This window comes from Nipponia nippon, unplaced genomic scaffold (genome assembly GCF_047370975.1).
Source record: "Nipponia nippon isolate SJK-2023a ecotype South Korea unplaced genomic scaffold, ASM4737097v1 scaffold_6, whole genome shotgun sequence".
Classification (NCBI taxonomy): Eukaryota; Metazoa; Chordata; class Aves; order Pelecaniformes; family Threskiornithidae; genus Nipponia; species Nipponia nippon.
Genome location: NW_028262380.1, coordinates 1,823,959 through 1,839,763, shown reverse-complemented (window position 1 = coordinate 1,839,763; position 15,805 = coordinate 1,823,959). Strand labels below are relative to the sequence as shown.

Below are 15,805 nucleotides of genomic sequence, written 5' to 3'. Positions count from 1 at the left end.
TGCAGAAATTGTGAAACTTAACAATACAATCCAAGAACTTTTAAAACTCATCTTAAATGGTTTTGTTTAGTGAGTGTACTTTAAAAAATTTAAACCAGACAGATCTGTCACTGAGCATAGTCTTCAATCGGAGAATTACAGCCTGCTCCGGAGCTGTAAGATAAGTGCATGCTGGGCAGACCTGTCTTTCTCAGACTTTTTTAGCTGAAAGGCTTTTTGTGGGGGAGGCTTATTACTAAAGCTATCTGACCAGCAATTTTTTTATAGCAAAGAAAACAAAAAAGCAGCCTCAAGGATCATTTTCTATAGCATTGTCACAGTGCTTTGTTATTTACAACCAAGAGAATGAACAGCCCAAAACAATTCTAATTTTTATTTTTGTTTTCCTTACTTTATTTTTGCATGGTGTGCTGTTGTGATTATTAGTGGGTATAAATATATGCGTAAGATTTTTTTTCTTTCTAGCAGTTTTTTTGTGCATCACTTTCTAACGTCTTCTGAATTACTGGTCACTTCAGGACATTTCACGGAAGATCCAGATCAGGCTATAATTAGCGTTTGAAGTAGGAGAGCTGTTATTAGGAGCAGAGTGGATGTGCAGAAGAAATGAGGTAGGGGGAGCAGCTGGAGAGACCTGTAGATCCAGAACAAGGCAGTGAGTGTCCCGAAGGTTTGGTGGGCAAGAAGTGGGAAGATAATGCCCCAGATGTGGTAATCCTGAAAAGGGAGAAATACGTAATGAAGGTGCTCAGTTGAGTGCGTCGGGTGAGAACCAGAGTTGGTCTTGAGAAAGCTGGCAATGGCTAGGTAGGTAACAGTGCACAAATGTTGAGGATATGGGAACATAAGGATGGTTTTCCAAGAGGGATGCTGTAGCTCGGGCAGCGGCAGAAACAGCTGCGGAAGGTGGATCACTACCAGAGCCAGGGAACCAAAGATGGTGATGGTGGAGTTTGGGACTTCACGTGTGTTTTGATGTGATTCATATCACATCAATATAGGATAGATTTGTTCTTCTTGCAACCAAGCCGAGTCCCTACGTTGTTTATTTTGAGCTAAGAGTCACTGCATAGTCACCGTAGTCTGCTTGGATGACGATGCTCAATACAGAGCAAGAACTTCACATCCTGTAACTTTGGAGTTGACATCCTGCAACTTCGGGGTGCGTCGTGCTTTGGTCTGGGACTTGCTTGGCTGTTGCCCATTCGCTTGTGTTTCAGAGGGAGGATGGAAGTGCAGGATGCTGGTTCTGCGTTGGGGGGAGGGTTGTGGATGAATAGGAGAGCGCAGAAGGGAAGGTATGGAGTTTGTTTGAGTGTCAGCTTAGAGCTGACCCCTGAGATGCAGGGGTTTCGTTGCTGCCTGTCACCAACTTTTTTTTATGCTAGAGTTTGGCTAAAAAAAAAAAAATAAAAAATGAAAGGTTTGTAGTCATTGGGCCTTTATGTCTTAGGTTTACCATCTGCAAAGGAAACTTCCTAGAGTTTGTAAGTAATTTTGAGTTTCTTTTCCGTTAATAGATGCCTCTGTAAATGCCGATGGTATTTTCCTTTGAATATAAACGCCTTTGTTTGGCACCCGTAATTACTGTTGTGGGGTTTTCTGGTTTTTTTTTTTTTTTTTTTTAATTTATACTTGAATGAAAACACGACTTGTCTAGCTTTATCTGCTTGTTGTATGTGAGTTATCCTTGAGTTCAGAGTTCGTTAGAGCGGAGGTGCCTGGTTGGGTTGCATGAGAGACCCTGCAGCGGGGCTGTGCAGCACTAGATGGCACTCTGCCTCCAACTTTCATGTTTCACCAGCAAAACTCTGCTAAGCTGTAAGGAAAAACCACTAGCATCATGCTAGTGGTGGCATTCATATAATTTTAGGAGGTTATATCTCTTTTTCACCTTTAGCACCAAACAGCTTCTACCTTGGAATAAAGAAGGCAGTGTGGTCGCCTTTGAAGACTTCTGCTCTTGGCGACCGTGTTGTTTTACATTGAGTTTGAAACAGGCTTACGAAGATTTGGCATTTTTGTTTTGCCATTGAGAACGGTTTACTGAGACTGTGCAACTGAAATTGCTAGGGCAGGTTTTAAAGAATGAGAATTAAGTAGATTTCCTCCAGCTTCTAGTCCCGTCTTGGTATTTTTTGTGTTACTTTGAGACCTTTATGGATTGCAGAGGTGGGATTCTCCAAAGTGACTTGTGAGCACAGATCACACCGAAGGATCACATCGCTTTCTGCAGATAGAAAGATTTAACGTGTCCGGTTGGATTTATCTAGTTCTGGCTCTTTCTGAAGTGTTGCTTGTCACTGCCGTGATTAGTAATTTTTTTTTTTTGTAATTTTTTTTTTTTTTATTCTTATAGCTTGTTACAGCTCTGTCATTCCCCATCTTTTCTCTCTAATTGCTGCATGGAATCCAGTGTAGAATTAATTTGGCCTTTCTTTCTGACACAGTACAAGCTCAGACTCCATACAGCTCACAGTGTGCTTAATTTTTTTTGGATTGGGAGAGAATTCAGGTTTCGCAGTTAACACTGCTCTTCAAAATACTAAAACTTCACGAAGACAAGTCTAAGGGTGGGATGTGGAAAATATCTATGTTTACTATAAAAAACCAACCCCCTGAAAATCCCCTAGCAGTCATGATCTATCGCTTCTGCACAGCGGCTCTTTCTGCGGATGAGAGAGTCGCCTTCTAGGCTGCTTTACAAAACGGTTGGAAATAATCATCGTTACCAGACAGCATGGGTTGGGAATGGGCAGAACAAAAGGTGGTTTGAGGTGGCAATTCAAGCTTCTCTTCCCAGTTCCGTGGAATTTAAGAAAATAGGGAGGATAGATTTATTTTTTTTTGACTTCCACCCTTAAATTTAACACTAGTGTTTTTGTTTGGTTGTAGCATAGATTACCTGTTACCTGCAGCTTGCACGCGCGGTGTCTTGGCTTGGGGTATCCTCATCAGTTTGGGCTGTCTTCAGCTGTGTTGGCCGTTCAGCGACACTGCTAACTGTGCTGGCAAAACTAGGGAAGAGAAGGGGAATGGATTTTGGCAGCCGTAGAGGTGATACTTTTCCATTGTAGATTTTACCCCCGAAGCATGAAGAACACCCAGTAAATTGTCCAAGAGGAGTGCTCAGTGTGACAGCATGTGGTAGCAGATAGGGGTCAGAGATGGCTGAGCTCAAAGCTAGAGCACAAAGACTTTGCTTCAGATGATTCAGCGCTGGCTCGGCCGTGTTGCGGTCTCTGAGGCAACATCGAGCTGGTGTTTGACAGGTGGAAAAAGAAAAAGAAAGGCTGGAATAGAAAGATTTTCAAATCTGAGTTTGGTGCCTGGTATATGCCAATAAAAAGCAAAACTATCCCTTTATCACAGGAGGGTTTCTTTAAAGCTCATATTTTGGATATTTCTTTTAAGTAGTGACAGTAACAGGTATTGGAATCTTGACCAATGTTGGCTTCTTCTTTTTAGGTCTGTCTATGATGGGGAAGAACACGGTCGTTTCATGGAGAAACTGGAAGCACGAATCAGAAACCACGATCGTGAGATTGAGAAAATGTGCAACTTCCATTACCAGGGCTTTGTGGACTCCATCACGGAGCTGCTGAAAGTTAGAGGAGAAGCTCAAAAACTGAAGGTAAGAGAAAGCCATCTAGACATGGTCCCGGGCATCCGGCTCTAAGGTGGCCCTGCCTCAGCAGGGGGCTTGGGCCAGATGGCTTCAGGTCGGACCTTCCAGCCTCAACCACTGTGGGATTCTGTGAAGCCACGTGGATGTCTCCTTTTCTCCTTTTGTCTAGAGCATCTCTCTTCCATCTAAAAAATAAAAAAATAAATTAAATATATATATATCTTCATTCTCCCTGTAGCAATAGGTTAGTCATCTGAAGTTTGACCATTATTTGGGTAAACTGAAACAGTGTGGTACGTTAAGAGCACAAGAAAGCTTAAAGCTAAGCCTGTTCTGCATTAGGAAACACGTGCTTTTCCTGGTAGACCTTATACCAATTTCTTAAGCAAAAATAAGCTCTGCAGTCAGAAGTACATCTGCTATAGCAGCATCTGCTCTAGTGCCCCATCTGACATTGAATTCTCGTTACAGGGTAGTGGTGTGTCTGAGACAAGTCAGCCAAGAGGTCTGATGCAGAGCTGACTCTGCCTGATGTTGCAAGTGAAATGTTAATATTTAAAAAGCAAATGAACGTCAGAGCATTGTAAGGTGTTCGGGTGTAAGCAGGAACAGTAGTGAAATATAACTGAACTGATTTCACTAAATACTGCAAGACTGTGTAAACAAACGCACAGCTTGATTCTTTTTCAGTAGCAGCTCCAGATTTGGTTGGCTTAACTAGAAGGTAAAACGGTTAGAGCTGGGAGTGGAGGAAATAAAATGGCTACAGCTAGGAATGGGCTTTCCAAGTGTTGTGGCCTTTCAAGCTGTGCAGAAAGATGAGAGAAAGGTGGAATTTACCTATTTCTTGAAAAACTGTGTTTAGTAGTATGTGGAAAAAGCCGTTTGTAGGATCAGGATGTGGATAAGTGGTGGGAAGGAAGCTAGGCAGGTTTCTGGGGAGAAAAAGGACCTAGAGGTTGGAGGTGTTCCCACGTGTAGGGGCCAGGTGGGCTTGTAGTTGAAGCTTGGCTGCTGTGCCTTAAAATACAAGTATTCCACAATTTGGGGCATATAAAAATGCACAGTAATGACTTAATCGGTGTCAGAGGTCGGAGAACCTTCCTCATTTTCCTACACATGTTACCACAGAGGCAGGGGAGACCGCTGTGCCAGCCCTTGCTGCGGCAGCAAGGTGCAACCTTGATTTGCAAGCCGAAAGCAGCCTCCCAGGACAGTCCCTTAGCGAACGGGGCTGAGTTGTGTGGCACCCAAAACGGCACGGACTGTCTCCAGAGAGCAGCACGGCAAGTCCTTCTGGCTGAGTGGAGTCTGGCCAGTTGAGAAGGGCCTTTCTGGGAGCCTAGGAGTGTTGGAGACCGTTCAATGGGCATTAGGAAAGGTGAAGTTGTAAATAAGGGGGGGGGATCTCAGAGAAGCAAGTTTTCTGGAAAAGAAGGAAGAACTCGACCTTCAGTGTGCTGACTGCTGCTTTTCATACATTTATTTATTCATTTAAAGCTACCTCTGGCATTTCCTAGCAGGCTTCTGGCTTAGCCCACCCAGGTCTCCATCCCACAAACGGACGCACTTGCGCAGGAACACCTTTGTGGGGGTGACACCAGAAGCACCCGTATTATTACAGCGGCGTTTTCCATGGCAAGGATTCATCCAGCAGTTGATTGCAGGATGAGGCCTTGGAAATACCATGAAAGAAGTCTTTTTTTTTTTTTTTAAGCTATTGTTTCTAGCCAAGAATTCCACATTGTTTGTTTGCAAAGGCTTGTTGCTGTTTCCCATTCTACAAACAGCTACTTTGTTGGTGGCGCACTGTGAAGTCCATCTCTGTACCCTCAGGATCTCTCTTGATTTCCATCACTATGTGATCTATAAAACGGCACATGGGAAAAATATACACAGAAACTTATTTGAGAAATACTGAGCCCTCTTTGTAAGGGTTTCCCCAGGGAATCATCCGTGGGTCCAGTGGTGAGAGTGTGTTTTGTTCCAGCTATTCATTCTCTGTTTGATCTTGGTCTTTTTCTCAGTAGCACTGGTCTTTGAACATACGTGCAGCCAGCAATAAAATAAATGCCCTCCGTATTGCATCTCTAGTATGTATCGTCACTCGTGTGCTTTTAGCCGTGGGGTATTTTGTATAATATCATGCTTGCAGAAATATCAGCCTCCATTGTTTTAAGAGCGCACGTGCTAAGTACGAGCTGGATGTGTTATCTTCCCCCATTGCTGTGTAAGACAGCTGCCCTCTTCCCTCTGTACTGCAACGCTGTATTTCAGGTGGCCCCGAGTCAACTTAAAGCCTGGTCAGGATGGTGTGGCTAAGCTTTCTGTCCTGCTTTTGTGCCCTGCGAAGGGCTAGCACCGATTGGGAACTTGACCTTCTCGATCAGCAGAGGAGCTCCTCTGCAATGAGTTTCTGCACTAGGCAGCGTTGTGTTGTTTTCAAGAGGTGCTGGGTCACCGATTAATAATTATATATGGATAAAAAAGTAAGGTAATTGAAAATACATGGGATACATTTCAAAAAGGCATCTTCTTAACTTGGATGATATTTAAATCATAACATTTTTTAAACCAAACCTTTTTTTTTTTTGCCATTACTTATTCATTTTTTGACTATATAGCTTCACTATGGCAATTGAAAATCTTGTTGCTTTGGGGTTTTTCTGTGTTATACATCTTAAACCATCTCATATCTTGTGCCGCACAAATGTTCTTCCTCGTTAGGAAGTGAGCAGTGTTATGTTGACCTGGTCTCAAACCTACAAACGCACGGTGCTGCTGGGTCTTGGGAACCACGTACCAGTCTGGCTGTTCCGTCTCATAAAGGTTCCAGTGGAAGTTAAAAGGTCGAAGACTGATTGTACACTAGGATGGTTCAACTTGGAAAACACAACTCGAGGTGCGAAGGGGAAAGGATCACCGAGTCTCAGGGTTGGCGGCAACCTCAAGGAATCACCTAGTCCATCTTTTTTTTCTCTCAAGCAAGTTCTGCTTCAGCTGCGTCATTCCTGATGGATTTTTATCTAACCTCTTCTAATGTTAGCCCTCCCCCAGGTACTGCTGTCTTTCCGTCTCTAGGAAACTCGGGTTACATGGTTGAAAAGTCTTTTTTAGGTCTACTACTTTTTGACCCGTCAGGCACAAAAGAGAGATTATTCCTTCTTGGATTTGCAGCAGTCTTCTGCAGGTTGGAGGTTGTAGGAATGTTCTTCTCTGGTCTTGTCCCCTGTACGACAGGTAGCCCCAGTCCATCCTGAAGGGTTGTGCTTTCTAGGCGTCTTAACATTTTTACTTTCCTACTCTGAAGTCCTTCCAGTTGATGGGGTTGGGGTCTTTTTGGTGATAAGCGTGGTTTCTAAGCTGGGGCAGGCAATCGGTCACCAGTGAAATGGTGTAGAAGGGGTATTTCGGGGGCGTTGTAGGATTTGGTTTGTGCGTAGTCGTGTGATGCTTGCTTTCTCAGTGACAGCACAGCACTGCCTGTTCTTCAGTCGGACGTACTGTATCAGCAGGTCCAGTTTTTAAGAGCTACCGTCGAGTCGTTTGTTGTCCTGCTTTATGTGGTTATCTCTGCCCAAGTTTAGCACTTCACACTTGCCACTATTGAATGGCAATTAATAAAAAGGCTTTTCTCTGAAAAGGCATCTGCAATTCTAATCCTCTCTTCCCCCACGCGCAGTACTGCTGCGTGCAGTCGTAAGGTCTGTGCAGTTACGAGTGGGGGTGAAGAAAATGAATAGGAAGCAATTTTTATTGCTCAGTGCGTTCAGATTAGGGCAGATCTAATTGAACGGAGGCAACTGGCTTAGAGCAAAGGGGAGCTCACCTTCATCCATGCGAAACCAAGCGGGGATCTCGCCGCCCCAGGATGCGGCGATGACCTAAAAGTGCAACAGCCGCGCAGCGGATTCCCGTAGGGGTTAGAGAAACGGAGGGAGAACGGCTGCGGGGGCGGATAACGAACCCGGACTTTGGGTGCGCCCTCCAGATTGGGAAGTTCATAAGTTGCTGACCTGAAGGATCGCTCCACCGTCACCCTCCCTTCCTTAGGGAGGGTGGAAATCAGCGGTAGGTGGGTGTGGGACAGGGGGCTGGAGTCAGCACAGCCGTGCGGGGTCACAGCGGTGCCCTTCGCGCCCATTCCCAGGATTCCTCTCCGGCGCCCTTTGCTCCTCTCTCTCATCACTCTGACACTCTCTAAATGATAGCAGAGTGATGTTTAAAACCCCCCAAACAAACCCTCTGCTCCGTACCACATGTTCCATCTATAGATGAATGAACTAATGACTTGAGCATCCCGTAAGCCCCTTGTGTGATCCCATCGTCTCATTCTTCACACGTGCCTACCTGTTGTCTGTCCCCCCTTGCTGTGCGTCTGTCTTAAATTATAAAATCTCCTTGTCTGCAAAGCTTCAACATGTCTACAGAGAGCCTATATAAATAATATCTGGTTTTTTCAACGTATGGATGTAGACCTGAAGAAGAAAACAAAACACAACCCCCCGCCTCCTGAAGACTCTTAGTGTGCGAGGGCAGAATATACTCTTACTTTTTGCTTTAGCTGGGATTGATACGTAATTTTAATAGAAGACTAGTACAGCCTTGGCATTATTTTAGGAGCAGTTTTAAATTACCCTACATGGATTCTTTTTTCCTGGTGGGATTTTCAGGATATAAGCAAATAAAATAATCTTTGGAAGAGATGCTGTGCTCCTGCTCGTAAAATCTCAATACATCATAAAGGAAATGAGCAGTTTTTGCACGGGGCAAGCAGCCAGGAGAGCTGAAGCTACTGCAGAAGGGGAGCAATATGATGCAGATGCTGTAGAAAAATTGTGTGCGGGGAGATCACGGGATGACTCCTCTTCTTACATCACGGTAAGCTTAAAAACCAGCATGGCCAGTGTTACAACAAAAGGAAGCCTGTGAGGCTGGATGGCTCTGCTCAGGACGAGAGGAAAGGGCCTCAAGCTGCGCCAGGGCAGGTTTAGGTTAGATATTAGGAAAAATGTCTTCACGGAGAGAGTGGTCAGGCCCTGGCACAGGCTGCCCAGGGAAGTGGTGCAATCACAGTCCCTGGAAGTGTTCAAAAACGTGTGGATGTGGTGCTTAGGGCCGTGGTTTAGAGGTGGGCCTGGCAGTTAGGTTAACGGTTGGACTTGGTGATCTCAGAGGTCTTTTCCAACCTTAACGATTCTACGATCGAAGCAACACCAACCTCTCAGTGCGAGACCTATTGGAATTTGGACCAGTCTGAGAAATCGTTGTTGCCCAGTATCTTTCAATAGTCAGCAGGAAACAAATTGGATCCTGAATCAATTTTGCGTATATTAATACAAAACTCCCCTCCTGTCTGAACTGGTTGCCTCGTGGTGCGCTCAGAAAGGAGAGAGGTGGCTGTTATCTTCTGAATCCACCCTGAAGCTTGTCCTGCTTTGCTCTGCTATTGCTGCTGCTCCGTGCACCGTGCACGTTCTGTTGGGTAATTGGAGAGCATCAAATGGCGTTCCTTCGCTAGGGGTGAATTCATTAAAAATTCAGCTTGTTTCTGCAATTGTTGAAAAGTGTTGGGAAACAAAGATCTTAAGTTGGTTTGTGTGATCTTATGCTCCTGAATATACTTCGAGAGCTCCGTGTCGCAGCTCGTGCCGTTGTCCAAGCTCTGTTACTGGTCTTGCCTGTAGAATGAACAGAACTGAAAACACACAGGAACTAGTTCATAAAATTTGATGATGCCGGCTGAAATCCAGCAGCAGCTTCCACTGTACAGTAAGCCTGAGTAAAACTAGAAACCTCTGAGACATCTTACAGAGACAAGGCTGCAAACGAATATTTACAACTGTAGTAGCTGTGAAGAGAGTATTCTATGGGAAAAAGTAGTTTTATGGCATGTTAGTCTCAGACTGACGTGAAGCACCTGGACTCTGAGCAGTCCTTCTCTGCTGGTATTTACCTTTATAATTGGCTGCCTTTGCTAAAGACCTGAAGCTGGGCATGTTTGCTTGAAAGTTTGTTTAGGTTTTTTCGGCTATCCCAGCTGGTCTGTAGAAGATGGTATCTCCATTTACAAACCTTCTCCTGTCTGAACTTGAATGAATATTCAGGAGAATTCCCAAAGTCATCTTTCTACTTGTTGTCTAAATAATGTGTAAGCTGCTTATTTTCTATCCTGACGAGTCTAAAAATTAGCTTTGTTCTCATGTGGGTCTTTACTGAGTCAGGCTGATGCCTAGAGCCGTAAAGGGCTGAACCGCTGTGATCTTGCTAGTCCAAGTTTGCAAAGTGGGAAATTCTTGAACCGTGAGCCCCAGCTTGATAGGATAATACAGAAAGATGGTTTAGCAAAGCAAATAGATACCTTCTTTATACCAGGTATACGTCAGGTATGTAAAAATACCTTTTTATACCAGCCAGGAGGAGGGATATAGTGGGAGATGCATCTGAAGATCTAAAAGAAAGTATTGGCACTTTATGGCTAAAGCCCACGTTGAAGAGTTCTTTTCTTGCTGCGATATTAAAGAGTTAAAACCTAATTTGTAATCTATTCGGTGTTGGGGAGGGGAAATTGAATTCCTTTACCACTCAGGTAAAATAGCTTTTAAGATGAGAACCGATGTGAGCATCTGCTGCGACATTTGATCCGTTAAGACTGCCGCGTCGTGAGGCTGCCATGCAGCAGTGTTAACTCCTGTTGCCGTTTCCTTTTCTCTAGTAGCAGGGAAGAAAATCCTTGGTATTGCTGTGAGGCTGTGGGCATCCCGTGTGCCTGAGTGGTGATGACTGTTCAATCAGCTAATAAACAGTTCTATGCCATGCAAGAGAAGATTGTGTGAAAAGTCATGGTGTTTATGGACAGTTTCTTTTTTGTGAAAAACATTGTCCTGATATACATGTAGATGGGCTTTCTCTTTTTTCCCCCCAATGTCCCTGCAGAATCAAGTGACGGACACCAACCGAAAGCTGCAGAATGAAGGAAAAGAAGTAAGTGACACAGTCATTCATTCTGTTTTTTGCTTTTCCATCATTTGGCTATGCTTGCTAGTGGGAAATTACACTGAGCATCAATAACTGCTCAGCGTTAGCTGATAATGTACACAGCATTGGTATTAAAGCGTGTGTTGATTCTCTCTCCTGTGTTTTGCTTTTCTGCATGAAAGATGAGTTGTGCGAGAGTGTGGGGAAGTCATTTTTCGTTTTTACTGCTTGTGGATTGAAAGCTAGTGGGAGGCAAAGCCTGGGAAGCAGGAAGGACTTGAAGCAACGATAATCAAGTTGTAGGCTTGCTCCTGCAGCCCTGAGTGGTGTGAATGGGATCGCTCACAACAATACTGCATCCCCCGCAGCGTGGGCAGCGGGGCGAGGGAGGGGGTTCTGCCCCTCTGCTCCGCTCTGGGGAGACCCCCCTGGAGCCCTGCGTCCAGCTCGGGGGTCCTCAGCACGGGAAGGACATGGAGCTGTTGGAGCGGGGCCGGAGGAGGCCATGAAGATGCTCCGAGGGTGGCACAGCTCTGCTGTGAGGACAGGCTGAGAGCTGGGGGGGTTCAGCCTGGAGAGGAGGAGGCTGCGGGGAGACCTGATTGCAGCCTTTCAGTGCTTAGATGGAGAGAGACTTTTTCCCGGGGCCTGTAGCGACAAGACAAAGAGGAATGGTTTTAAACTGAAGGAGGGTAGGTTTAGATTGGATGTACGGAAGACATTTTTTATGATGGGGGTGGTGAGGCCCTGGACCAGGCTGCCCAGAGAAGCTGTGGGTGCCCCATCCCTGGAGGTGTCCAAGGCCAGTTTGGACGGGGCTTTGAGCAACCTGGTCTAGTTGAAGGTGTCCCTGCCCGTGGTAGGGGGTTGGACTAGGTGATCTTCAAAGGTCCCTTCCAGCCCAAACCATTCTGTGAATATGAGCTGGAGAGTCTGGCTCCCGCTTCACAGCGCAGTACAGCAGCAATTAAAGTCAGGGTGGTTTTTGAGCTGCATGGGTAGAGGCATCAAGGCGTGGAGGAAAGGAGGTGATTGAGCACGTCGTGGATGCGATGTGCCTCTAACCACACTCCTCCTCCTGCCCCTTCATCACAAGGGAGCGTGAACAGACTGGGGGGGCTTCAGAGCTGAGTGTGCACGAAGGCACTGATGCTTGACGTTTTTCAAGTGCCTGAGATGGAGACGTGTGAGAGCTCCCAGGGACGGTCCTTCTCCCCTCTTTTTCTGTCCTCCTGATGAATTGCATTGCTCTGCCCATATAACATATAAATTTACTCTTCGCAGCTTTCCTATTTTCTTTCTTAACTGCCTTCCCACACACCCAGACTTCATTTTGCTCAGAGGACGTGCAGGCATTACTATTTCAGCCAGCTGCATTGTATTTGAAAAACAAACAAGAAAATCCCCATGTTGGACTGCATCAGACCAATTATTCTAATAAAGATTAAAGATAAAGATGCCCGTTGGGGAGGTGACGATGCAGCTTCTCTCCTGAATCAAATAAACATACCTCCGTTACCTTGAACGGAGGATTCACCTCCAAGAGCAGAGGAGCCTGGGATTTCAAAAGGACTTTGCAATCTCAGTCTGGTACTGTGGAGATAAGCTGGTGCTCTGGAGGACAAATCCATGACCTGCCCTTCGGAAAAAAGAAACTAAAGAGTTTTCCTTTGTATGCGATGGCCAGTCCTTGTTTTGCCCTTGTCCAGATGCACAGGTTTTTCTGTTGGAGATGGAGCGTTTAAAAATCCCTGTTAGTTTGTGATGGTGCGGGTCCCCCGGGAGCGAGCGGCCACGTCCTGTCTTTGAGAAGAACTAGAAAGGAGAAGCTTGGAGAGGGAGTAGGGGAGAAATGAATCAAATGGGAAGGGGAAATCATTTTTGGAATTCGCAGGATGTGCTACAAGGCTGGTATTTTGATGGCTTTGGTTTTGCTGCTTGCTTACTTGAAATTAGGCTAGGGAATGCGTCTGCTACTTGATTAAACCGCCCGAAGCTGCCGGTCCTGCCTGTTCCAGCAGCGCTCTGCAGTGCCGGGCGAGCTCTGCGGTTATCGGGGCGGGCTTCGCTGTCACCCTACTGTTTGGATGGTCGCGAGAAGTGCCAAGCAGCGTATAGCCTCTCTACCCTGTCTGTTTACTGTTCTTAGTGAAACTTTTTTTTTTTTCTTTTCCAAAGTTGATAATAGCAATGGAAGAGCTGAAGCAATGCCGATTACAACAGAGAAATATTTCGGCGACGGTTGATAAGCTAACACTGTGTCTTCCGGGTGAGGAATCTGAAATTGCTCTTTATTTGTATAACTGTTTATTTTAATTCATGTCTCTTTGTGCTTGTGTCTCAATGTTTGTGTGTTTTCCTTCTCTTTCCAGTCCTGGAGATGTACAGCAAACTCCGAGAGCAAATGAAATCTAAAAGGTAAATTTTGTATAGACTGGTTGTTTGTATTGGAAGAGTTGAAAAGCCCCCGTTTGCTGCCGGATAAATTAGAGGTTCTCAAAACTTAGGACTTCAAAATCAGCCTTTCCAAGTTAACTTATCTGATTTCTGGCTGGTATCTTCACTGTCCTGCTCGGCCTCCTGCGGTGCAGCCTAGAGCCGGGACTGCAGCGGGCTCTCGTTTTGTGTTAGGCTTTTTAATTACGGTGGATGTTCACTTTTTTTTTTTTTTTTTCATGGAAGCTCACTGTTGTGATGCATGCAGTCAATGCACGCCTTGCTGCTTATGCGTTATGAACTGAATTTCATTCTATGCATGTCATAATACAAAACCTGATATAATCTGAGAGAATCCGATGAACGTGAATGGAAGCCAAACACCTGAGAAACGTTGTGCAGGATGGTAGGAGTTGGTAGGAAGGCATACGGCTTATTTTGCAGCAGAAATAATTGTTCAGAAGAGTGAGCTGAACTGCAGGGGCTTCGTGGCTCAGAAATCATGAGCTGTAAATCTAGGATTTTTCCCACCCCGCATCTGTTGCAATGCTGAAACCACGGACCGGGATATTGGCATGGCCGGGATCCTGGGGGATGGTTTGTTTAAGCAGCGTGGGACTTTGGAGGCGCGTTGTAGCCCTGGGGGTGGCAAATTGGGTCGAGAGCAGCCGCTGGAAGGAGGTCAGCTGAAAACACGGCAGGCTCCAGCTGAATGCCACGCAGGGAGAGCAATCCGATCCGATGCCTGGTTCGTGCCTGCCATCCATCACAGAAACAATACAGAAGAAACCAGATGTTTCGAACAAGGAGATAACTAATTCGCTGGGCGTATTTTTACACTTCCCCTCCCGCCTCTGCTGATCTCTGGGGTCCTTGGACCCAGGAGCCCTGGGTAAACAGATACGCGTTACTCCTGAAAGCTGGGCTGGCCGGAGGAGTTACAGGGAGCTTATTTAGCTGTTTGGAAACCTTGCTCTCTCTTTCTCGGGATGGCTCAGTACAGAATAGGGCAGCATACAGTTTGTGCAACTGTTTTTAGTCTGTTTATAGGAACAGCGAGGGGCTTATCCATTGACAGATGTGGGGTGGGGAGCTGGAGCCCATCACAGCGCTGTGAACTTTTGAAGGGAATCCACATGCCGCTCGATTCCCTCGCTCTGGATAGTGTTTCCAGGGTCTGCTTCTAAGAATTGTATCTTCCCCCCCCTGCTTTGGGTTGGTTCATTTTGAAACAAATAGAAGTTGAAAGCCACATTTAAAGAAAATCTGAACCCTTGGCTTTTTTTCCCTTCTTCTTTCTTTGTCTGGGTTTGATGGCTTCATTCACCCAGTGCAGCACAACATATTAAATATTTTTGTGTCTGCACCCGCTCTCACTTATATATCATTTCATGATAGGCAGCCAGGGGCTTGGTTCCTAGCGTGAGCTCGGGTTTTGGGTACGCAGTCTCAGAGGAGTAATAGGTTTTGCATTCTGGGTGAATAAACTCAACTTTCCCCAGGTAGACAAAATGAGTTACGTGCTGTTTGCTGCGTTAGGTTTGTAAACCGAACACAGGCGTTTGCCAAATGCAGAATCTGTGGCCGTCAACTGGAGCTGGGGAACCCACAGTCCGAACCCGGAGGAGTGACTGTGCAACCAGCAGAGAGAAGAGATGGAGAGAAATGTTTCATCTGCTGTTGTCCAGAATTTAAGGAAGGGACAGAAAGAGCTTTTGTCCAGCAGCTGGGCCACATGTGGCTGCTTCTTGGAAAGTGATGAGAAACACAGCCCTGCCTTCCAAGATCCCTCCTGGTTACGCAGGGCTCCAGAGGGATCCGTCTTTTTTTACCCCAAGTCACTTGGCACAACCATGAAATGAGAACGCTTCGTCCTGCCTGTAGCCGAGAAGCCTCTGCAGAGCTGTACCCCCCGAGCAGGGCCTGGGGATTGCCAGAAAAAAACCCTAAAAGCCAGCTCTGACTCTGTTCTAGCAAAACGCTGCTTCCCCCGTCGGCGGGCGCTCCCGTTCCACTGGTGCCGTGGTCCCGGGGGTGCAGAGCTGGGCGAGGACGTGGCCCCTCGGGGTGGCTGGTAACAGGCGTTAGCGTGAGGGGTGTAGTCTGGGCTGAGGCGGCGGTACTTCAGCCGCAGGAATCGCCTGTCTCGTGCAAGACCGGTGTTGAGCTTTCCTCTGCCCCCGCGTGTTTCGGACTCTGTTTTTGTCAGGCAGCCGGGGACCCCATCAGTGACCGCGCGCTGTCCCCCCGGCCGCCTTTTCGCTGCTTCTGGTTCAACAAGCAACGCCCTAAAATATAACAAACGCCCCAATGCGTGTTTATTCCTCTGGTTTGATTTCTGGCTTTCTGTGCACTCCTAAGTTTCTCTCCAGAGAGGTTTGCATTTTATTGCAAATAGTTTTTCATACCTCACCGTAGTGTAAGCACCGGCTGAGTTACGGGGTTAATCTGTTTGACTTCTGGTGTTGGGAACAGGACAGGCCACTTCTGGTTAAAACAACTCCCCTGTGGACTTGCCTGGAGTTCAGGCAAGAATTATTTTGAGTGGGGATATGAGTGTCAGGTTTTTTTCAGCGGTGCTGCTTTGTTTCTTATGACTAAACACTTTTTCTCCCCCAAGAATTCAAGGTGCAAGTGGCAGGTGCTTGTGGCCAGGATTAACCGTGGGTATAGTCGGTTAAAATTGCATTAATTCACCCAAGAGGTGACTGTGACCTGGTGTTAGTCTGAAATATGTTTTTATAGACCCTGCTAATGTTTCCT

General features: G+C 46.1%; 1 protein-coding gene across 6 annotated transcripts in view; it reads left to right on the top strand.

Annotated features, from left to right (window-relative positions):
• EXOC6B (exocyst complex component 6B) overlaps window positions 1-15,805 on the top strand; it is a 305,538-nt gene that overhangs the window by 49,498 nt on the left and 240,235 nt on the right. For all 6 annotated transcript variants that reach the window (XM_087737075.1, XM_087737074.1, XM_087737072.1 and 3 more), the window contains exons 2-5: window positions 3,469-3,634; window positions 10,565-10,612; window positions 12,785-12,875; window positions 12,979-13,024. In XM_087737075.1, coding sequence (XP_087593201.1) covers window positions 3,469-3,634; window positions 10,565-10,612; window positions 12,785-12,875; window positions 12,979-13,024 — 351 coding nt within the window. The remainder of the gene's footprint in view (window positions 1-3,468; window positions 3,635-10,564; window positions 10,613-12,784; window positions 12,876-12,978; window positions 13,025-15,805) is intronic.